The sequence below is a fragment of the Epinephelus moara genome, chromosome 1 (genome assembly GCF_006386435.1).
Source record: "Epinephelus moara isolate mb chromosome 1, YSFRI_EMoa_1.0, whole genome shotgun sequence".
Classification (NCBI taxonomy): Eukaryota; Metazoa; Chordata; class Actinopteri; order Perciformes; family Serranidae; genus Epinephelus; species Epinephelus moara.
Window position 1 is genome coordinate 20,431,310 of NC_065506.1, and position 25,199 is coordinate 20,456,508.

The window sequence follows — 25,199 nt, forward strand, 5'->3', positions numbered from 1 at the left end:
TTCATTCAGTATGCAGTTGATTAATTAGATTAATGTCAATGTTTTTTTTTTGTTCACTCTGTTTTTCTTGATCTCTTTTCTATCCTCATTTCATTCATCTTACCTTGTTTTTCATCACCTCCATCCTTCATCACCTGTTCTTTCCTCCTGTCTCTCACCATCTTGTCTGTTTCCCTTTTGTAGCTCCAGATGGGTTGTCACCTCCGAGGTTGGCTCATGCAACTAGTAGCAGCCTGAATGTGTCCTGGTCCGCCCCTGCCCACTCCAACGCACCCGGCCCACTCCGTTACAGCCTGCAAATGAGGACGTCCCCTCAGAGGCCCGTAAAAAGGTGAGAGTGAGTTTTAGATTCATTTATTTTTAGGCTTTAAAAATGCACAGACCCAGTAGATACAAAGTTTGCACACAGTTGGCCACAGCACATGCAAGTGGTGTGAGACAGAGGCATATGTTAATAAAAAGCAATGAGAGAGTGACACATGCAACACTGAAAGATACGTTTCACATAATGTATATGCGCACCTAAAAAATGTGTACACACATATGCATACACATGTACACATAAAGGGGTACATTATACAGCACAGCTGAATATGTCACATCAATATGACAGACCATCAGAAAAACAGAGAGGAAATGAGCTGGAGAGACGGGGGTAGAGTCAAAAAGACAAAAAAATCAAAGAGCAGAGAGAGGTAGAGAAAATGTGATGGAATAAAAAGAGAGAGAGGGTGTGCATCTGATATGTATTCATTACATGCTTCCTGACAACAAATTGCAATTTAATCCAAGAAGAGGAGGCTCTCATTCTGTGGTAATAAATAAATGACTAGCTACATGTATTATATATCAGACAGCCATGCCCTCCTCCTCCTCTGCTATGGAAATCTCATTGTTCCCTGATTTATTCATTCATTCACCCCTTCTATCCATCTGATGCTAAATGGTCAACGGTCCCTCATTTATGACAATATTCTTTTACTTTTTCCCAGATTCCTTTGTATTGTTATATGATATGGGATCAGGTGTGACACGGGAATGTGATAAAAAGCTCTACAGATATTGTACATAATGCGAAGTCCCTGTTTAGTGACCATGTGAAACGTGTGTCTTGACACTTTTATAACAGCACACTTAAAATAAAATTAATTTAGAAAGAACACATTAGAACAAATAAAACAGTTACAACAAGATTAAAGTCTGTATGAGATGTATTTATGTCTGAGACACATTAGACATTCCCATTTACAGAGAAAAAAAAAACATTTAAGCAAAATCTTCTGTTTCATACACAATATGTTCATCACAACATTTTTCTGTACAAGTAGCCTTTTGCTACTGAATACTTAACAACTCCTTTGTGGTTGTTCAGATCTTTGTCATTTTCATTTCCTACTCTTCACCTCTTCACAAAATTCCTACACAGTTCAAATAATCGCTGCACGTTCAGTATAAGGGGCGAAACTGGCTAAAATGTGAAATAGTTAGCAGCGGAAAGTACAGGTCTGTTTTCCATTGTAACTGTGGTTATATGTGGACTTACCTTAGCTGACCAACACATAATGGGGAGCTGTTCACCACTGAATATCCAAGATCAGGCATCAAAGGGCAAAACAGGAGATGGAGGATAAAGTTAAAAAGGAAAAACTTGGGCTAAAGTAGACAGTAACGACTTATAAAACTGTCAGTAACATAACACGAAAGATATGGTCATGATAAAGGAAATCCATCACAACGGTAAACAAGACTAATGGTGACAAATTTGGTCATGTTTTTGTCACAACAAACTCTAGATAGACTAACAGATCATTTTTCATGAGGAACCCTGCATCTAGAATAATCTAGTATCTAGCGTAGCACATTTTGGCCAGATCTAAATGTGTGTCAGTAAATGTATGTTTGTGTCCTTTAACTCCTAGGCTTATAGAGAACGCAACAGACACCTATTCCTACCATGTCGAGGGCTTGTCACCGTACTCCCAGTACGTGTTTAGAGTGGTGGTCTCACACACACATGGGCAGACAGTCGGCCCCTGGGCAACCCTGCGCACCGCGGAAGACAGTAAGTACACATTTTCATACATACAAGTGCACACATAAAATGAAAGATACTTGTTAATCACAGATGCATGAATTCACACATCTGTGCCAGTGCACAGAGACAATACATAAACCGCAAAAGACAAAAGCCGCTGATAAATAACCATAAAGAAGACTTAAATTATTCCATTGGTGGTTATAAACAAACTTGTTGGTGGGACAGATAAACACTCAGCACTGCTGTTCTCTTGGCTACCTGTTGGCTGTGGTTGTTGGCATTGTTTTTTTACTACTGAACTGTGCAGCCAGGGTGATTGTGCCAGCAGTCTAGCCAAGTTTCCCAAGTGACTGGCTGGCAGGAGGCTGGCAGCAGCTGGTTAATAGTTGGCCTCTGCCGTCAGTTGGCTGTCAGTGCTGCTGAGTCAAAGTTAAAGTCAAGGAGTCCGACAGATCTCTTGATTTTAGGTAATGATCTAAACAATAGCCTCACACATAAAGCATATGGCCCATGGTGCGAAAAACAGAGCCTCTGCCCAGTTTGCTTTTATTCTCTGAAAGTCTCCAAGGTTTTATTTTATAAAAGTGTATTCATTTCCTGGTGTTAGTGGAGGCGGTCAATATGATCAAGACAATACGGAAGAGAGACAGAGACAGGACATAGTAAAAATGAAACATGGGGACAGGCAAGATCGGGTGAAACACACTGACAGAGTGAGATTTGCATACTGTAAGGTGTGTGTCTGTGTGTGAGTGACCTAGCCAGTGTCATTGTGGGCTAATTGCTGTAATAGAATCATATTAGCCACTGGAACAGCCTCCTCAGTGCAAAGTTATAAATTAATTAGTACCACGCTATTATCACATACATTATCATTAAGCAGCTGAGATTTGCATACATTGGATACATGCGCCTGTACACACACAGAAATGTGTATGTACACATGTATGTGCGGTGTATGTATACATACACATTCACGTGAACACAACACTGATGCATGCACACACCCATCCAGACACACAATTGCAGACATTTAGGATGCATTAAATTATGGCCCTATGCTTTTCTCATTGCTATTCAGAATTGAATTCCCTTTAGCAAAGACACACACAAACACACACACACCCCAGTCTCAAACAGAATAAGCTTTTGTTACATGTTTTTTCCATATACTTGAAAATTATAGATAAGGTGGACAATATGTGTGGGTTTATCTTTGTGTGTACATTTGTGTGTTTTTATGGGAGGGTGGAAACGTGTACAGATCTACTGCTCTCTGTTTTTGCATGTGTGGCCTGTAATAAATGTGTCGATTCAGTCACACTGTGCCCCATCGTTCAGACCTCCATCCCTCTCTTTCCCATCTCTCTGCCTCTGTCAGGCCCCCTCATACACACAAACACACACACACACACTGAGAACATGTGTCATACACACACGTCCATGTCCCCCTTATCGATCACACACCCCCTCATGCTCACAAGCAATAACACGTAATCATGAAGTTTCAAGCAGACAAACTCGACAGACTGACTGACACTGTAACAGTTTAAATAAAGATGTAAAAGAAAAAATGGTGTAAAAACCCTGTCTTTTTTATGCCTACTGACTTCCATCTTAGTTTAACTTGAACTGAAGTTACAAATCAACAAGAGCAAATCAGTCCGCATTAATCAATAATGAACAGTCTAAAATAGGCCTGCCCCCTGAAAGTCAGAGATTCGACCCCTCAGTCGACTGAGATTCTTCAAGTCGAGCAGACCTCTTTGCTTGTGTTTTTTGCCAGTCAGTTTGCAGTGCACTTCTGGGGATGTTTCGGCCCCCTGATTTTGCTGCAGAGTGAGTGCTCTGTACTTTCACGCTGCTCTTTGGTACAGGCAGCTGCATACGCCGAGGCAGCTGACCAGAGGAGGAGAGGCTTTGCCCTGTAAGGCTCCGAAATCACGTTATTTTCTCTGCGTAGAGGTGGTGAATTCTAGTGTCTGCAAAAAATGTTGCACATTTCCAATCTGTCGTTAATGAGTTAGCTTGTTTACTATATTACATGAATGTCACTGTTCTGAACGGCCCTCTGAACCGCCTTCCGACTTTAAAACACTATATGGGAAAAAAAGGATCAGAAAATCTGATTCGACTGGTATATTTCTGATTTGTGTACAGCCCTACCCTAAAATAGGGGTGGGTGATATATTGGTTATACTCCAGTGATCATGGCTTGTTCCATGTGGGATGTATAACATGACTCTATCATGAACATTGGTTATAAATATGTCACAACATTTTTTTAAGTCACCGCCACAAATATGAATCTGTATATCACATGCAACGTCCATCCCCAATCCATCCAGACCACTCTCCTGGGCGATAGTGTGTGAACAGGCAAGGCACGTGGTTTCGGATCTGCAGGGTTCCAGGCTGTGACCATTTAGTTGCTTCTTATGACCATGGATCACCAGTGCAACTTGCAGATATTACTAATATATGAACTTGAGAGCTAGGGGCGGCACAGTGATGCAGTGTTTAGCACTGTCGTCTCACAGCAGGAGGGTTCCAGGTTCAAACTGGCTGTCCAGCTGGGGGCATACTTTGAGGAGTTTGCATGTTTTCCGGGTTCTCTGGCTTCCTCCCACAGTCCAAAGACATGCAGGTTACTTGGTGACTCTAAATTACCCGTAGGTGTGACTGAGAGCGTACTTAGTGTTAGCTAGGATACCTCTGGCAACCCTCAACAGAATAAGCAGTTACGGATAATGAGTGAATGAATGAAATAACTTGGAGAGTTGTTAGTTTGTTTTCCGCTCACAGTGAATATATCCTTACAGCTGACAGCGCTGCACTAACCACTCATATCTAACTGTTGACCAGAATATTCATGTTCATCAACACTTTCCGGCCCAAGAGCCGGGTACTTCAGAATCAAAGCACCAGTTGTTCCCTTTTGATTTATGTCATTACAACAACACTTTATTTAACTTTATTAGAGCAGTAGTTTGTTTTGTAGTTTAGTATGTTAGTAGTCTATAGCAGTTTAGAGGCGATTTTAAAATATCAATATATATTGTGTATATATATCGTGTATGTGATGTAGTCTAAAAATATTGCCCAGGCCTCGAGACTCTAAAAGCAGGCATCAATATTTCTGCTTCTAAAACACAAAGGCACCAAACATTGGGAATGCTACTGAGACCCCAACTCATGGGGCCATACAGTATAACAAATGATTATGTATTGTGTGAGTGCATGTGAAATGGATGAGTCTGTTTTCCTTTCTGCCCTGTCAGTCCTTTATACACATCCCTCCCTTTTCACAGCTCCCTGTGTCATTGTCATCTTAATAAATTACTCACAATTACATGTCACATCTTACAATTGAATCCTACATCCAGTCACGGATGTAGAGTACATACTATTGTGTCCAATCATTTTAAAGTATGCATAAAAAAAATCTTTTACCATAATAATAGAATACATGATAGATATGGAAGCTTTTAATAAGAAGGGATTTAAACCCATGATGGGAGAAAGCCAAGTGCGGCCAGATTGGATTTTCAAACATTGATGTGTAATTTGTCACCATAAACCCATCCTCTCGTCATCTTGGCAGTGACAGGAAAGGCTGCATTCCCCTCCTAATCTCCTCTCCCACACGCTTCAAGAAATGACAACCTTAGCAGGCACTTTTACATTTCATTCAGTATGATTTCATGTCTCGTAAGGCCCAGAGTTATTATGAAATTTTATGTTGTCTTAGTCCAGCGCAGTTCATACTTACAGTGTTCACTCTTACAAAAGAGTAAAGTACTCATACAAACATCTTACACATGCTCAAGTGACACATAGATCTTAACAAACATGTTTTTATAGTGCCATCCTTTGGGTTTTACCCCTTTAGGAAGAGTTCCCCTGAACCTCATGTGTGCTTGGACATGTTAGCTGTGACCTTGCAAGGTTTCCACTTTGTTACTGACCTATAAATACTATACTGTATGTTGACATCGACCTTCATTAACAATAAGGATTCAAGTATGTATTACTTTTATACTCTCCATCACTCTTTTTCATATACTTTTCTTTTCTTGTCTTTGATCATTTTTCCTCCAACTCTTTGTGCTCAAGCATGTAAAGACAGAAGGACAGAGCAGGTTTCACCTCTTCTATTTGACGGACTAGCCCTTAAGTATTTACGAGAGCGACAGAAGGGGAGAGAATATAGAAAAAAAGAATGTAAGAAATTGAAAGGAAAAAGCGGGGAAAGAAAAATGGAGAGAGCAAAAAGGTAAAATGAGGAATTGAGGAAAAAAGAGGACGAGAAGAAAAGAGAAGGCTAATGACAGAACAGAGGAAGAGAGAGACCCACGCTTCCTCCTCTCCTTTTTATCATTCCATTAAAGTTTTATATCCATCTTTTTAATGTAATTTGGTCCCTATGAATTCCTGCCGCTGCGGAACAGACAGACGGCTCCTGTGAACATAAACTCTAGCCGTGTTGGACAGCTCCCTTTCCTCTGTCTACTCCCATGTTCACACTAGCTAAGTGATCTAAGAGAGAGAGAGAGAGAGTGTGTGTGTGTGTGTGTGTGTGTGTGTGTGTGTGTGTGTGTGTGTCTGTGAGGAGACGTGTGTATGTGTGTTATAAAGTGTTATAGGGAGTATGAATAAAGCACCGTTTTGACAAAATGATCTTAGCCAAGCAGTCTTAGAATGTAAGTGTGTGTGTGTGTGTGTGTGTGTGTGTGTGTGAACATTAAAGAAGCACTGTTTAACTAAATTGAACTTAAAGCAGAAAGTGAGAGAGAAGAAGCACGAAGGAGAAAAATGCCGCAGAAATTAGGTTAGAGGTAATGACAGAACACAAAGAATTCATGTTATTTAATGAATGAGTGACTGCATTCATAAAATAATAATAAGCCTACCTTATTTCCCAGTATTCTGTTCAGTTAGCTGTCCAGGGGGAATGTTAAGCATAATCCCTTTGAGATATAGCTGGAATATTTTAAGAAACTATTACACACTCATTACCTGAACATCTATTTACATGTTGCTCTGTTATATATACCATCAGAACCAATGGGAAAATTACATTTCTGTAAATAAAAATAATATAATTCCTCAGCAGTCACAGAGTTTTGTAATATTTTTAGAATTCCTGCTAAACCCAATCAATTCCCACAGATTTGAATATATTCCCACATAGTATTTTTTATGCCATATATTACTTTGCACTGTTTAGTTCTCTTTCTGTGGTACATGGATGCATTAGAAGGTTACCTGGCATTTAGTAAATCACCCCAAACAGTCAGTGTCTGAAAAGGTTACTGAAAATTTTGAATGACTGACATTTCAGGTATCGTGATGGTAGTAGGCTAATGTACATCTCATATACTTATGACGTTATACAAATCAAGCTCCTGACCTTGGTCATGCATCATCCTCTTTCTCACTGCCTCTTTCAGTGTCTCCTAAAGCAGCAATGACATTAAATAATCTTTAGAAAAAGCAAAGATATGAAATGCAATGTAAATTCTCACCGTATTGCTTGTCACGTTTTGACACCATGTCGTAAGCATCTTGATTACAGTAAAGCTCAGCGTTTGTCCTCATTATGACTCCTAGGAGCCTCGACTCACCTTCAAAAGCCCAGTCACCCACATACACACACTCACAAACACACACACACACACACACATGCACGCACAGGACCCTGTGAGAGGCTAAAAATAATACCCTTCCTCTTCTCTTCACATGGATACACACAGATGTACACACTTACATCTACATGGGCCCTTACCTACACATGCACACAAATATGCACAAGGAGGTACATAACATGTATGCACACACACACACACACACACACACACACACACACACACTCCTCCCTTCCCCTCTCCCAGCATGTCAGTTGATTGTGTTATTACTATGCTAACCAAATCCTTATAAATGTGATTTAAGGCTTGGCGGCCCCACACTCCTGTTTTAGCCTTCTGCTACTGTGTTTTACTGGAGAGAGGAGGAGTAACAGTGGGAGGTGTGGAGGGAGGGATGAAGGGAGAGGGGAAAGAAAGAGGAAAAGGCATGGGGGAATGAAGAGGTCGGAGAGGTGGGGAAGAGAGAAAAGGATGAGTGAGAGACAAGGGAAAAGAAGAACAGTTGGGAAAGGGAGGACAAGAGATGGGAAAATGGAGGAGTTCAGCGAGAAGGCGAAAAAAGAGATAAGGAGTCGGGAAAGCAGAGAGAGTGGGGTTGCTACGCATTCCCTCAACACTCGTTCCCTCCTATCCAGAGAGCAGTAAAGCGTCAGTAAAATAAAAAAAGGAAAAAAGCATCACCTGCATCTTAAATGAAAATTTCAATTGAAAAACTTAACAGCCCTTCAAATTGCAGAATTTTACACGCGCCAGTAAAGCCTAAATAACACTCAACACTTAGAGGGAGAGGTGGACGGGGGGAGGGGAGTGGGAATGAGGGAGGAATGGGGGGTGACAACGGGGGTTATTTTGGGTGGTTGACGGGAGCTGGATCAAGGTGACTCCATTGTGTTTTGTGGTATAACAATTGCTTTTGAGGACTTTATATCTTTTAAATGTGTGTTTTTTCATGTCTGTTGGAACCGACAAACACTTTGATCAGACAGACCGAAGGAATTACAGTGAAGCAGACAAATAGACAGAAGGTCTAATTAGACAAACAGGTAGAGAGACACCTTAACCCTCCAAAGATGGACGAGAACGCAGTGAGGTGCTCAGACAGGCCGGCAGATAGGCACATAGACAGACAGGGAGACGGGCTCCTTGGTTATTCGTGGGGTTCAGTGGACCTTTGGTGGTAATTGAATCAGTGTGAGTGCTGAGTAGAGCTAGCATAAAAACCTGTTAACCCAAAAGGTCAACTCTCTGCATTGTTTATTTAGCAGGGAGACCAGAGAGAGAGGAAGCGAAAGAGGGAGAGAGACCGCGACACAAAGCGCAAGTAACAGAGAGGGACAGAGGAAAATGAGAGAGAGGTAGAGAGGGGGAGGGAAGGAAGGGGTCAGAGAGAGGAAGAGAGAAGAAGGAAGAGACAGACAGACAGACAGACAGACAGACAGAGAGGGAGAGATGTAAATAGAAAGAAAGAGATTTTATGTATTTTTTAATCTCAGTTGTTATGAGTCTCTCTGTTTCTGACTGTACATCATATTGTGTGTGCACATGTGGTCAAACTTCATGCCAGTTTTTTTTATGTTGCCTTATTTATCAGTAAATAGAAATGGGGGTCATTGGGGTCCATCAGTAAATTCACCAAAACCAAGACTTTTCATATGATTTTAACTTTTTAAAAGGGTTTATCTGCTTTCCTTTGTTTGTGTTTTGGTAACAAATTACGATATGAGTTGTAAAATATGGGAGACATCCTAAAAAAGGTTATCACAGTATTCAAATTAATAGGGATGCACCAATGTTGAAATTATGGGCAGATACTGATGTTTAAAATAACAATTTGGCCGGTAGCCAATAGCCAGTAGCTGATACTGATGTTTTTTCTATTGTTGCGTATCTTGTGTTTGTTGTTATTTATTTCCCCTTTTGTGCCAGGTAAACAAAGAAATCTAAACCATAAAATATAACTCAACTGTTTCAAAGTAATTTAAATGAATGAGCACAAATTTGATGATACATATTTATGAAACAACCTTTAATCTAATCTTTAACATGAAAAATGTCTTTTAACCTTTTTTATGATATATATCATAACTCCTTTAATATCTATTTTATATTACTTTAAAAACATCATTAAGGATCCTGTTCACTAAACTGTATTAGTTCAAGTTTCTCGCCAAAACTACATTTTACAAGATTACATTGAACTCATCATGAGAACACTATAATTTACTTTGGACTAATACTCATTTTTACTGAAAAGAGATTGAACGCATCATAACGCAGCTCAGTGCGACCTCTGTGAGCTGTTAGCTGCGGCCACCAGCTGCTAACAGCTATTGCTTGCTAGCTCCCCTCCTGCTGATCAACACAACACAAGTTTATTGTTCACAATGTAGCATTATCAGGGAAACAACAGGGTGCGTCCTCAATCACAGGGATAGTGAGTTTTCTGTTCCCTTAATCCTGAAGGTGTCCCAGTGAAGATCTCTCACACTCACTGTTTTTCTTGTACCTGCTGATTAATTCAAGTTTGTGGCCATTAGATCTGAGCTCTGCTTTTTAGCCTGCTCAAACCGATCTGACACAACAGGAAAACACTGGTGAATGCCATCTTATTTGCAATAGGTCAATGACAGTCAGTAAGGCGAATATTGACCGATAACGATATTCAGCCAATTAATTAGAGCATCCCTACAAATTGAATATGAGGCAAAGCATTAGAATTTTGAAAAGCGTTATAAGCACTGCTATAAACTTTTAGGGATAGCCGAAGTATCTTTGGCCAAACACTGAATGTTGTTTGTCATCCCAGTCTGTATGAAGTAAGGCCCAACAATTAGTAGACGGTCTGCAAAATACACATTCTTACACAACCGCTGTCTTATGTGCAGGCATGCTGACATACACATATACATGCTTGCACGCTTTATCTCTCACACACAGTCATGCACGCACACTCTCAACCGCTCATCTTCTTTCACCCTGTCTCTTACACACACACACACACACACACACACACACACCGCCATCTGGGAAAGCCGTTAGCGGTTAGCGGTAGCACTTAGCGACGCAGCACGCTCCCTCAGTCCGCTCAGTCACCTTGATCTGCTTGCCCTTCACACAGCACCATTACTGCTATACTGCATCACTGTGGGTGTGGGCATGTGAGTGTGTGTCAGGAAGAGTGTGTGTCTACGTATACGGACATGCATCTGTGTGTGTCCATTATAGAGCAGTACAGTGGGATGTAAATGCCGGGGGAGGAGGGGGGAAGGGGCATTACCTTCAAATGAGCTACCGTGGAGTGAAATATCCCCCTGACTAGTCTTGTAGGGTCTTATCCGTGCATGGACATGTGCACATCATGTGACTGTGTGTGTGCATGTGGCCTTCTGATGTGCGTCTCTGTCTTCCTGCATACTTCTAGTGCTGGTGAGGACCATTTCATTTCCTGGACATAAGAGTTTAAGACACTCCTAGGCATTGAGAATGGTGGTGAACATAAATACACAGTAGACCCAAATTACAAATCTAGTTGCTCTCAGAGACCACAGCTGTGGTTCTGTGAAAAAGGTCTTGGTCGTAAATGTGATACATTTACAACCAATTTGGTCTCCTGACCTGAAGTTTCGTAAATGCTCCAAGTAATTACCAAACTTATGGGTCATATGTATGGCTGGGTGTTGTTTAAATAACTATGATGCCAGTATCGATACTAGTACCATTAACATGATACTGATAGCAACAGAATACTTCCTTCAATACCCATTAATGTGAATGGAGTGGCATGTAGTATAGCCATACTTTTGAACGTTTCTCGGTACACTGCACTGCCAACTCTGTCAGTACATCCGACTTGACTTCACCACACCACAGACTGCATGGGTTGTAGCAACTGCTGCTGCAGGATTGCGAACTCTGCACCAGAAACAGTTGTGAGGGTCTACCCTGCCACCACACGCACACACGACGACAGAGCTAACTGCAAGCATCACACAGCTAACATTACCTAAGGGCTATTACTGGATTTAATGACAGAGTCAGGCCGTGTCAGTATCCCTGTGAATATGTTAGGGCAGTTTAACACCTCAGTGTTGGATGTTAGCCACTGCTGCTGTGTTAGCTTGTGCTAACCGGGCAGAGTTTGCCTGAAGGAGAGTGGCTCTGGGGATAGCAGCAGCAAAAAGTTTGCTGATCTGGTGGGGTTGTGTTGGGATCACACTCCCGTGGCAGGTATCATTTGACTGGAGATATTTTGATACTACTTGGAACTGGGTTACTTCAGTTGATAACTTACAGGTATCGAATATCAATACTCAGCCCTAGTCACCTGAGTGTGTTTGCATGCATGTGCATGTCATATATTTGTTTTTAGCAAAACCAGTGTGAAGTTTGACTACATTGTTTCCAGCAGTCCAGCCTGGCATACACATGACCTCCTCAGTTCTCTACTGAAAGATGCACATACTCACATTCAAACACAAGAACGGCATAAGTCCACAAATACAATATTGGTTTGCTCAGGGAGAAACAGAGTTGAAGAGAGTTTTCATATTAATCCCTTGGATAGGGATGGTAAAATCACTCTTTGTCCTTCTGATGTCATTCTTGACGTTACTTGTCAAATAATTCTTAAGAACAAATCCCCCTCCTCTCTCTTCTCTCACTCTTTTCTAAACACGCACATAGAGAGCATATTTATCTCTTGCCCTTTTTTCTTTTCCCCTCCTTGTCTCTTTATCGATTTCTTTCTCTCTACCCGCAGGTCCAGGACCAGTGGACACTCCAGCTGTATCCAGGCTCCATCCTAGAAGTGTAACAATTACCTGGGTTCCTCCCTCTCAACCAAATGGCCTCATCACCAATTATACCCTCTATCTTCGCCCCAGATTTATTGCTTCTTTAGATTTTAAACCCAGCTCAGCCTCCAGCACAACTCAACTCAGCTTCAGCTCAGGTCGTAACCCAAGCCTAGTGCCCAGCACTGAGGCTGCATATCTCAACACGGGTCATAACCTCAGGCCACCATCCAGTCTTCCCACCCCGGGCTCTAGCCACATCTCCATGTCCACCATCAGCATGGGCAGTAATGAAAGCTCAAGCACGATCCAAAGCACAAGACCCAACCTCCTTTCTAACCCTTTCTCTAGCTTGATGCCTGGTATCACAGAAGACAACCACATCCAGTCTACTGGTGTAAGCAATGCAAGCCAAGGCCCTACTTCCATCTCATTTAACCCCACTGAGCCCAATACTGCCAGTGTAAACCCAAGCTCCAGTCTTTTACTCTCAAACCCAGAGCACAATGCAGCCAGCTCTAATACTGAACATACTCTAAAACAAGACTCCCTCCACAGCCCCATTTCCGATTTAACTGGTGCAGCTTCAGATTTAAGTCCATCCCTTCTATCAGTCACTGTTCCAGGGAACACTACGAGCTACACTTTCCTCGACCTGCTGCCATACCAGACCTACAGCCTCAAGGTACAAAATATTACAATGATACTATGTTATAATACAATACTGCAGTGTATAGTGTGATAGATTAAACATTGTATTATGCATTTACAAAAATGCAATTACATATTTATTACAAATACAATAACAAGATTTTTTTTATTGGTAGTTCAATATTCATACAGTCATAGATGATACTGAATTTCAAAATGTCACTGCACCCATTATTTTTGTGGCGGTTCCACTTTAATAGTTATTGTATCAGGCAGTTAAAGGTGTCAGATTTAGAAATTATTGACTGAGAAATACCAGTAGAATAAATCATGTTATACACTGTTCTTATCACTATATAATTGATGATTTACTGATGAAAGAAAACTGCTTGTTTTACAATGATAACACGAGAAACGTGTATCACATTATGATGTGACAAAATTGTTTTCCAACATCTAGCTGGAGGCGTGCACTACTGTGGGTTGTTCGGCGTCTAGGATGTCTCAGGACTTCCGAACCCTCCCAGCTCCTCCTGAAGGGGTTCCTGCACCTCACCTTTACTCCGACACCCCCACCTCTGTTCTCTTGTCCTGGGGTGCACCGGAGTTGAGCAATGGACTGTTGGAGCGGTGAGATTTGATCACATACACACACTTCAGTCCCTCTGTGATACTCCTACTATTTGTATATAAATTGTATTGTATCTTGTGCTGGGCAAAGGTGGCTGATTGAACGCAGAGTTGCTGGGACCAAACAAGTCTCCACAGTGGGCCATCTCCCACCAGACCCTCCCCCGCTTTCCTACCTTGACTCTTCATCTGCTCTCAGTCCCTGGACCAGCTACCAGTATCGACTCGTGCTCTATAATCAGGCTGGCAACACCACAGGTCAGATCACTTTTATGATCTTAAATGAAATTAAATAGAATTTGACTAAGATTTGTGTATGTTAAAGATAAGTGCTTCCACTCTTTGTTTTTCACAGTACGATCTTTAACCTCATATTGTTCCATACATGCAGGACCCTGGGTCAGTATCACCACCAGACCTTCTCGTCCAGCTGGTCTCAGTCCACCGAGGGTGAAGGTCTTGGGGCCAGAGTCACTCCAGGTATCACCTTTTGTGAAGCTTACTTCTGTCAGGTTCACTTAAAACCTCATAGATCTGGCATGAGTGTGGCTGAAGCACACAAATAAACTCCAAGTCAGCATTGTTACTTCTGATAGTGAATTACAATATTGCCTGTTACATTCAGCAGATAGAAGGTTTAACACTCTTTGAATTCTAATGGCTCCTACTGAGATTCTTAAACCTTCTATCTCCTGTTACATTCAGCAGATAGAAGGTTTAAGAATCTCAGTAGGAGCCATTAGAATTCAAAGAGTGTTTGTTTCTTTAAACGTAAAATACACAAAACATATAACGCAACTTCAGTCACTCAGAGTAGAAAAGACAAAGCAATGTCACACTGATTCCTCTGTCTTTCCTTCTTGGGATTTAATGAGAAAGAAAAACATTCAACTCAAGGTCCCCTTCAGAAAATGGGAGGGGCTGTGACCCTGTCTGAGGCAGCTTCCTTCCTGTCGGCCATTTTGAAGGAGGGGCCAGAGTTAAATTCCACCACTGGCTAATCCCACATCAAGGCCCATCAATGAAAGCCACTGAAACAATATTGTATGCATGCACACACACACACACACACACACACACACACATACATAGATAGGCGCACATACACATGCACTCACAGCCCTGCACTAATGCTAACTGCAGAAAAATGCTAATGCCTGTCATCATTTCAGAACCGCCCCTGTCATCTCTGCAGCGGCACAGCTTTAGGGGTCATAGGTCCAAGAGGGAAAGTGTTCCTTCCTGGTTGTTGCTAATTGGACAGACAGGCAGGCTGCTTCCTGGTTACCAATTGACCTTGACAACACAGACAGGGTTTTGAGTATCTCTCTTCATTCTCAAAATGGTTTATTTTTCACATCACTTCTTGCACATCAAGGTATTCACTTTGTCCTGACCATGTCTTGCCTGTTTTCCACGTATTCCTAATATTCAGTGATACTCTTAACGCAAAGCCTAGTGAATGTCCGCTCTTCTGATAATTCGGTGGCATCTCTTATTTACAGGCAGTGTCCTTTTGGCTTCATCAGATTGTGATTCTGTCAGGGATAAAGATCGACACATAGATTGTTGTAATTCAGGCTTTTTATTGGACTATGATGGCAGAAAAAGACCTAAGCAAAGCAAAAAAAGATCACACATACAAAATAGCTTTTTTGTACACACCTTTGTAATTCTACAGATATTGTGCCTGTGTTCAGAGGTTTGGTACAAAAAAACTTAAAAGAAGGACAGATAATGTCCGAGAAGGTAAGCACTCTAAATGTATGTGTCTGATTCTTTATTAGTGTCTGATTCACAGCTCGAAGAGATTAGTTTCTCATGCTCACACTTGTTATCTCTACTAAGTCAGTTGTGCTTTTGTTGGTACAGTAGTTAGTTACTCTGAAGGGATATTGATTCATTTCAAATTAAACCAGCAATTTTATTTCAGTCTCATTTGGATCTGTGACCCATCACAGATATTTTTAGGTAACTTTTTTCACCACCAATCAGAATAAACACAGTCAGAGATTCGGGACCTGATCCCAAACCCTGAGACTTTGTTTGCAGGATAACAATATAAATTTACCTTAATATGGAAGTGATAACGTTGATGTATGAATCAATAGATTGTAAAATGTGATTGTCAGCTGCAGAGGTTGGCACACGCTCAGTGTCTTTGAGTTTTTGCTGAATATAATAGCACGGATACACAAAGGCACACACACACACCACATACACCATGCCCTAACACACACACACACACACACACACACACACACACACACACACACACACACACACACACACACACACACACACACCTATTCTCTCACACTACCAACTTTATCATCTGTCTTTCTCTCACTCTCTCACTCACTCGTATACACATAAACACATACAAACACACACACACACATACTGTACTGGCCTTAGCCCCAGTGCTCCGTGTCAGCCCAGGGTCTCTGCTGTCTTCACCATCTCCAGATTACATCAGGCTATTCAATCTGTAAATGACTTCCACCACAAAGCACACCCAACACGCACTTTGGGAAATGAGCTACCTAACTCAACATGACCCTGCCCATATGTGGTTGTGTGTGTGTGTGTGTGTGTGTGTGGTTGGGTGTGTGTGTGTGTGTGTGTGTGGTTGTGTGTGTGTGTGTGTGTGTCCTGTATCACCTCACAGTGTCACTTGTTAAATGAATATCAAGGTTGCATGAGAAGTAATTATTCTTGACGTTCATTCATAATACTCTCATCAACATTGACCACTTAATCACCTAAACTCATAAGTCTCAACAAGCTCTGAACTGATCAGTTATTGTACATGACAGTCTGTATCCATAAATGTGTTGGAGCATGTGTGTGTGCGCGTGTGCATAAGCAGTGGTTCAATTTAGGTTTTACTGTGTGATTGTATTTGAATGTATAAACGAAACGTTTATTGTATAGATATGTGTAATCCAAACGTGTAGCGGTGTGTGTGTTTGTAAGTATGTGTGGTACCATTTGTGTGTGTGCCAGTTACCTTCATCTTCACTCTGAAATGCTGACAGACTGAACTGTTTCCAAATCAGATGCAGTGCTCGACGACAGCAAGCTTTTGTTTTTGCATGCAGCAATTCCATTACCAGCCGTTTTCATTATTTTAGCATGGTGTTTGTGCACGTGCGCGCGTTTGTGTGTGTGTGTATGCCCTGTTTTAAATTTGATGAAAGGAATCTTCTGCTCAAGTCAAAGTCAGGTTATCTGTCCCCACAAGAGTTTAACTAACACACACACACACCGTGACCATCCCGAAGCACTACATTCACACACCCAGGTGACAATGTATGCACACACAGATACTACCTGCATGATATCACTGCTAACACTCAACTGACCACATACATTCACACTGTGAGGCAGATATGCATTTGCATGAGCACACACTGCAAGATCTGCACATGCGCACACACACACACACACACACACACACACACACACACACACACACACACACACACACGAACACTCTGCCATGACTTCCTGTAGTTCATCCATCTAAAAGCTTTCTGCCGTCCTCAGCATGCCGAGAACATTTCCAATGCCCAGCCAACCAATGAGATGACTTTTCTGGGATAATGATAGGACAGTTAGAAGGATTAAGTGAACTGGGCCTTTAGTTTTCTCTGCACTCTGATTTATCCCAATACTGTATTTAAAATGAACAACCCAGAACTTAAATGTAACACATTTATGTTTCAGGTCACATGGTCTCCCCCTCTTATTTCCAATGGAGAAATCCACGGCTATGAGATCCGCCTCCCAGAACCCCGCATCTTCCACAACAGTGGCAATGCTTCTGAGCTCAATGTCACAATAACGGACCTCATTCCATATACAAACTACAGTATTACTTTGTTGGCGTGTTCCAACGGAGGTGGCCATGTTGGAGGATGTACAGAAAGCCTGCCCACGCCTGCTACCACATTCCAGTCAGTCCCTGAAGGCCTTGAACCACTGTCCGTAGTGGCAGTCAGCGAGTCCTTCCTGGCCATTTCCTGGCAACCACCAAGCAGGCCCAACGGACCTAACATCAGGTAAGATGGATATTACACAAAAAAACATACATTTTATGAGTTAGATTGCATTCCAAAGGCCAGCTGCTGTGTCACCACATGTCACCTATGTGTCATCCAAAACATTGTACTTGAACACATCGCAGAGACTACAGCCAACAAGTATGTGTGTTCTGTGCCTACGTGAAAGGAAATAACTCCATAGCAGCAGGTGGCAATTACCCGTATTCTTCACTCAATAAGGGAAACCGAAAGACTGACTGGATGGATTACAGATGCTAGTTAGCACACTGAATGCTCAAATGGATGCTGAAAGAACAAAGCATATCTACCGTATGCCAGCAAACAATAACTTAAACAATTAGAAGCTGTTTCTGTTAATGGCAAGAAAATAATTTTACCTAATATAACAAGTTTGTTTGTATCTCACGCCCTCTTAACTAGCTGTTTGTTTACTTTCCTCACTTCCGATTCAACATGTTGAATCGGCCAAAAAATAGACAAAAGCCAGCTAGTGTCAGCAGTGAGAGACACACTGTAAAACCTAGGCCTGCAGACACTCACTGACAACCCGAAATTGAGCAAAAGCCGACCATTGGCTTAATGTGTCAGGGCCCTAAATTGAAGGTATATTGGTGAGACACTGATATGCAACGATGCCCTGAATTATCTTGGCTTTCTTTCTCATCAGCATTGCAGTCAACTTGCGTGTGCTCGATTGTACCACTAGTAAAAAATATCCCAGTAAATAACATGAGCCATCTGTTGTCTAAACTTGTGCACACAAGGGAACAACATAAAGTACAAAATGGAAGAAGAGGGATTGAACTACTTTGAATTTACATTTACCCCATTCACCAGCAATCTTTACATGATTCTGTCAACATTCCCACTTTGAATCAGACGAGTAACTGCTTTCAAAATGCACAGAAAGAAATTGCTTCTATTGATTCCTGGTGGATGTGAGAATTTAACCAAATGAAAGAAAAGTAAGAAGCCAATGTGCATCCAAAAACCAATGCTTCTAATGAAGAGCTAATAGGAGTGGACCCCAATCTGTGTAACCATCACAACTTTACATAATTTGAATCGGCCCTGTGGTTTTATTCATTAGCGAAAGCCCAAAGTTAGAAACCTGGCAGCCAAGACTGAAATCTACAGCGTGTTGTTATTGAGAGACACATTCTGGAGATGTTCAGTTGTTGCTGGAAAACCTAAGCAAACAAGCAGATAGTAACACGTTAACAAGCTGCTAACATGAGTGCCCTGGTAATGAGCTAAGTGTTGTGCATTTTTTAATCAGTGTTTTCTCAGTCCTAATGCACATTCTGGTCCGTTTTGTTCTGTCCTGTTCTACTCTGTCGGTGATTAGGCCTAAAATAAAGGTCCATTTTCCTGGCAGGCGATTAAAATGCATGAGCCCGTCTCTCTGTTCTGCTCTGCTCAGCTCTGTGTGTTTGTCTAAGTGGGTTTGTTAAAAGGCGGCATTAAGCCCTTCTCTTCTGATTACAGCAGAAATTAGCATCACTGTGGGGAGAGGAAAACACAAACCCTGCAGAAAAAAACAACAGAGGGAGGGGCGCTGGGAGGGAGGGGTGAGATACAGTGAACGCAAAAGAATAGAGATGATGAAAAACAGCAGAAGAGGAGGAAATGAGCGATAAGGAAAAGAGTCAGTCGAAAATTATGTGTGTATGTGTGTGTGTCTTGCCATGTGGGTACGGTGTGTGTCTGTGTGCTCATACTGGAGCATTTGTGAACATGTGTTGGGTGTTAATGCATTCCTAAACATCCAACCATGTGTGTGTGTGTTTTCCTTCATTCAAATTTCCCCTTCAGATACAAGTTGCTCAGACGTAAAACCCACCAGCCCCTGGCCATCGCCACGGTCCCCACGGTAACAGCCATGTCCCCTCCCCCCACTGAAGATCTCCATCGCTGGCTCCATGTTTACTCCGGCACCAAATTGTTCTACCAAGATAAAGGCCTAAGCAGGTGAGATTACTGAAATGAGCTCTAGAGCAAACGCCGGCGCCGCAGCAAACCGTGTGTGCAGAGCCGATCGGCGAGCTGCCGCTGATGCCGATCTTTTAATACCGCTCAAAGATACATTAAGCAAATATCCCAAAGAATTAAATTGTTTTTCACACAGCGTCCCCTAATCTCAGTTTGGCACTTGGTGGAAGCTAATTTTTTTTCCCTCTATGCTTGCTAAACGGCTCTGGGTGTGCTCTTTTCGGGTTTGTGTCTCTACTGTGCTTTATTCACGCAGCACACTGACAAACTTTTAAACGTGTCAGCACTTTACACTTTGGATTTTTTTTTCCAATTATGTCCTAGAATGTACTTTATGAGAAAGTGATTTGTGTTTGTTTAACAGAAGTCACTGTATTAGCAGGAGTAACAGCAACTTTAGAGTGAACAGGTTGATAAAGGATTGATAGAGCATCACTGTCATGTCTGTTATTTCTCTTAGTTCCTTCAATGAAGGATTGACTCACAAGTCAGTTCTTGCACCAGCAGCTGGTCTATAGTTGCATTTGTTTTATTTTCTTACCCAAGATATGTTGAATGATCAATAGAAGAAACTACTTTTTTCAGCCTTTTATTCAGAATCCATTTGTAGCTTTTAACTCACAAGGAAAGTAAAACATTTTGTTGCCCCCTCACCAAAAACACAAGTCTTGTTTCTCAACAGATTCACCCGTTACCAGTACCAGTTAGTGGTGTATAATGGCGTGGGCTATTCCTCAGGAGAGATTGTAACCGCGGTGACCATGGCGGGGGTTCCCCACCATCCTCCATCTCTGTCTGCCCACGCTATCAATCACACTGCTGTACAGGTCAACTGGACACAACCCTGTAAGATTACCCTCTCTCTTAAACACACATACTCAAACACACACAGTCACGAAGGACTTCTATAGCTACATATTCTATAAATGTTGTTCTGTGACCTGACAATTATCAAAAAAGTGAAAATAGAGACTCAAAATTATATATTTTTTTCTGCTCCCTCACTCTTCTCCCTCTCTCTTTGTGTCTTTATAAGCTTTGCAAGACCTACAGGGCGAGGTGGAATCTTACATTCTGACAATAGCGTCTGTCGAGTCAAGTCAAATCTTGACTTTCCCCCCTGAGATCATCTCCACAGTGATAAGTGACCTCTGGCCCAGTACCACATATCTGTTATCATTACAGGCGTCCAACGGAGCACATAACACAACTAAGGCAACAGTAAACGTCACCACAGAGGATGGAGGTATGTGTATATTGGCCAACAGTTTATTGTAGGAATTGGTTAAAATTTGCCTTCTTTCCCCGGAGATGTGTAAGCTGTATTTATGAGCGTGTCATGTACAGTACGTAAATTCAATACATCCAAGAGGGGTGTCTGTGTTAATGTGTGCTTCTCTGCAACTCTGTGCTTCACAGGCGATGTTAAACACATCATGTAGTGAGGCATGAAATCAATACAAAGTGTGTGTGTGAGGCAGATTTAAGGTGTTGTAAAATGCTTGTTGGCACCACGCGCAGAGAAACACATGCGAACTGCACACATACCCACACACACAAGCAGTGTTCTACCTGTCAGACAAGACGGCAAACATGGCTGGCCCCATGTCTTTACAGTACAGTTTCAACACATGCTATAATCTTATCCAAAAAAGTTAAACTAGATATTCTATAATTATACAAAAAGTTAAATACTATCTTCCATCAAAATATGCTGTGACATCATTACAACACAGAGGTCTCACTCTCAATATATGTAAAATGAACACCTGCAACTTTATCAGGATGTAAAATCTGGAGCTTTGAGGGAGTGTATTAACCAGAATCTGAGCAAAGTATATCAGTTCTCAGATCTACCGGTATTTCCCTCTTCAAGCAGGGTCAGCTTTCACTATCTTTAGCTATGAATTGCGCAGGCTATCCAACTGTCATCATGACTTTTTTCTCCATTTCCCTCTCCAACTCTCAGCCAAGTCTCTCAGCAGTTAAGGGTTAGCTTTCAAATCACTCTGTGTAATCATATGTCAGAGACCGTTCGCTCTGTCTGTTGTTTTCTTCCAGTCTTCATCTCCATCCCGATCCCTCTTTCCAACCGTCTCCCAGTCTCTTTTTCCCCTTCACAGTTCTCTTTCCTTTTCAATATAATCATATGTCAGAGGCCTCTCTCTTTCCCTCTAATCTGAGCAGTATAATAAAAAGTGCATTAAAAACATTAGAAAATCATTAGGTGCTAAAGGCAAAGCACGGCTCGTTTAACTGAGAGGGCTCTGGAGGTAATTTCATTATTTTACAGCCATAAGAGTACACACACACACACACACACACACACACACACACACGTAGACCAAGGCCAAATATATTTTAACTAATGCAGCTCAACCCTACCAACCATCCTAACATGGCCTGCAATCTATAGGGCAATGCTAACATCAGGACTAATTGGCAAGAAAAATGTGTGTGCGTGTCTGTGTATGAGTGAAAGGGGCTCAGTGTGCAGTATTGCGTTGATAATGCCATCCTGCAGTAAATGAAATGTAGAGCAGTAGGTTGGGTTTAGGTAAGTGCATTGGCAGCAAATGAATTGGGTTAACTTCTCTTAGCTGAGTGCATTTTCACTTAGAATAATAGATGGAGTCTGTGTGATTACCTCTCTCACACACCATCGCTCATATTCTCGTCCTCTGTTTGGTTCTCTTTCTCACTTTTCTACACACAACTTTATTTTGTTATACACTTAAATTAACAATATTCTGAGCTCTCTCTTCCACTCTTTGACTTTTTCATTTCGCCCACAGTGTCTCTATATCTTCTCTCGCTGATTAGCTCTTGTCCTTTATTTGTCAGATTTTCCTGTGTCCTTCACTGTCTCTGTCATTCATGCCTTCCTTTTGCCTCTGCGTCTGCAACTCATTTTCTATAGGTTACTATATTATAAGAGTTTCGGTTTATTATCAGTGTCCTTTGCGGATGTGTTTAAAGAGAATGTTTTGGAGGAGTGAACTCAGGGAATTAAAGAAAGTCGTGGAATTTGATCGTCAGGACAATGCAAAAGAGAGAATATTAATGACACAATACACAAAGGTTGACATTATCATTCACTATTACCTATAAGACCAATAAAACATGAGGGAGTGAGCTGATTATTCAGAATCAATCTATTATTCTAGTGAAATGCACTCAGGTAAGTGAAGTTGACCCAATTCATTTGCTGCCAATGCACCTACCTAAACCCAGCCCACTGCTCTACATTTCATTTACTGCTAGATAGCATTATCAACGCAATTCTGCACACATAGAGACACACAGGTGGTTTCCCTCCCTCTCTAACACACACTCATAGTCGCCCTGTCTTGCATGCACACCAACACACGTGTGGTTCTCTGTCACGACACAAACATACACTCTGTGTCCATCTTCATCTCTCCCCCTTGTTAAAAGAGTGTGTCCATAGAGAATGCTACATATCTATTATAGAATCTCAGTAGCACATACTGGGGACCACATAGTCCTCACTGGCACAGCATGGTTAAGGGGTTTACAAGCAGTTATTAAATGAATTTGGGTGAAAATCTGCCTCTGAAAATCATTATGGCAATCCAGTTTTTTGCAGCGCTGTTCTTTCTTTACCGCACTAGTTGAGATAGCCTGCATGGCAAAGCTCACATGTGATGTTGAGAGCATTTGTTTCATACCACAACTCAAGCATGCATGTTTAAAGATGAGCATATCTCATATCAGCTGTAAAATGTCTTGTTGTTCTATAAGAAATAAATTATTTTGGGTGTCTGTACTCACATGTGCATCCTCAGAGCCAGACGGGATGTCTGCCCCAGAGGTGGTTCCAGTTAACAGCAGCACAGTCCGTGTGCTCTGGCTACCTCCTACACGACCCAATGGAGCAGTTACTGGTTACTACATCTATCTTAATGACCGTCTTCATGGCAGCGTAGACAACAGCTCAGGGTCCTACCTGCTGGGGGACTTGCAGCCTTTTACTGTCTACAACGTGCAGGTACACACACAAACAGAGGCAGATATGCAAACCCAAACACAGACATTAGAGAATGCATTATGTTTTTTGTCTGCTGTGTTTGTGTATTTCAGGTGGGGGTGTGTACTGTGTATGCATGTGTGCGGAGTAATGTAACTCAGACAACTACGGTAGAGGACATGCCTGCTGACCTGGCCCCGCCCCAGGCACACGTGATCAGTCCCAGGTAATACAGAGACGTTCTGCCAGTTTCTGGAAGAAAATACACAAACTAAACCATTTTGAGAGTGTTGTCATTTCTAGTTTTATACTTTACTTAATAGCTTTCGGTTTGACTGTATTAATCGTTAATGTTTACCAGCAGTGCAAAAGGCTGGTTTGCATGTTTGACACAACAGAATCAATACATCTGGGACAAACAGAGTAACAGTGGTGGAGCTATTTTGTCTGCAGCACAAGATGTAGGCTATTAGTAAAAAGTGTATGGTATGAAAATGTAATTTTAATTAGCACTAGTAACCAGTATATCAATAATAAATATCATTATTAAAACTGTTTTGTTGTTACACAATTTCAGTTGTACTTTACAACCAGATTCTGTAGGCAAAGGGACTATAACCATATTTTTTTCTTGCTACTTAAAAACCTACAGTTTTTGAAGACACAGCAATTGTTGCATGTTTTTGTCTAAAGTAGTCTGTCATGATTGAAATACTGAATACAGTATTCAGAAAAAAATACTGATAAACCATTTACACTTTTTGCATACACTAAAGCTATATTCTAAAAGCTACGGTTGGTAACTTTTAGGAAAATAACTTTGTCATAACTGCTGAAACTGACACTGTATTCACACTGTAGTGCAAGAGACAGATAATCTGAAAAAACAAAATCATGTTTCTCCTCCTCGTAGTGCTTCTAATGGCTTTTGCTAGAATTTACAGGGCTAAAGGAAAACAGCCAATCAGAGCTGAGGAGTCTTTGACGCCACTGTCAATCATGTCAATCACTGTTCGTGAATTGCAGCCAAACTAGGCCGCAATTATCAAATATGAACCATGATTCTGTTCCTGCATTGCCTATTTCTCACCTCAAATGTTTTCAGCATGGTAGCCAGGTCACAAAACTTTCTCATTTTACAGCTAAACAGTACACTAAAATATGATTCTGGAAACATTTGAGGGAAGAAATAGGTAATACAGTAACAGAATCTTGATTGATATTTGATCAGCGTTGCCTAGATTGACAGTTTAACCACAGTTCACGAGCAGTGATTGACATAATTGACAGCTGCTTTAGAGACTCCTATAGCAAATGCCATTAGATTCACTACAAGGAAGCAGAGAAAATCTATTTTTTTCACAGATTATCTGTCACATGTACTGG

At 41.5% G+C, this 25,199-nt stretch overlaps 1 protein-coding gene across 1 annotated transcript in view; it reads left to right on the top strand.

The window, feature by feature from the left end:
- Window positions 1–25,199, top strand: part of ush2a (Usher syndrome 2A (autosomal recessive, mild)) — a 256,530-nt gene that overhangs the window by 137,421 nt on the left and 93,910 nt on the right. The window contains exons 49-60 of the mRNA XM_050054481.1: window positions 184–331; window positions 1,920–2,062; window positions 12,446–13,164; window positions 13,591–13,760; window positions 13,852–14,018; window positions 14,152–14,240; window positions 17,493–17,827; window positions 19,646–19,801; window positions 20,505–20,668; window positions 20,859–21,068; window positions 23,632–23,834; window positions 23,927–24,039. Coding sequence (XP_049910438.1) covers window positions 184–331; window positions 1,920–2,062; window positions 12,446–13,164; window positions 13,591–13,760; window positions 13,852–14,018; window positions 14,152–14,240; window positions 17,493–17,827; window positions 19,646–19,801; window positions 20,505–20,668; window positions 20,859–21,068; window positions 23,632–23,834; window positions 23,927–24,039 — 2,617 coding nt within the window. The remainder of the gene's footprint in view (window positions 1–183; window positions 332–1,919; window positions 2,063–12,445; window positions 13,165–13,590; window positions 13,761–13,851; window positions 14,019–14,151; window positions 14,241–17,492; window positions 17,828–19,645; window positions 19,802–20,504; window positions 20,669–20,858; window positions 21,069–23,631; window positions 23,835–23,926; window positions 24,040–25,199) is intronic.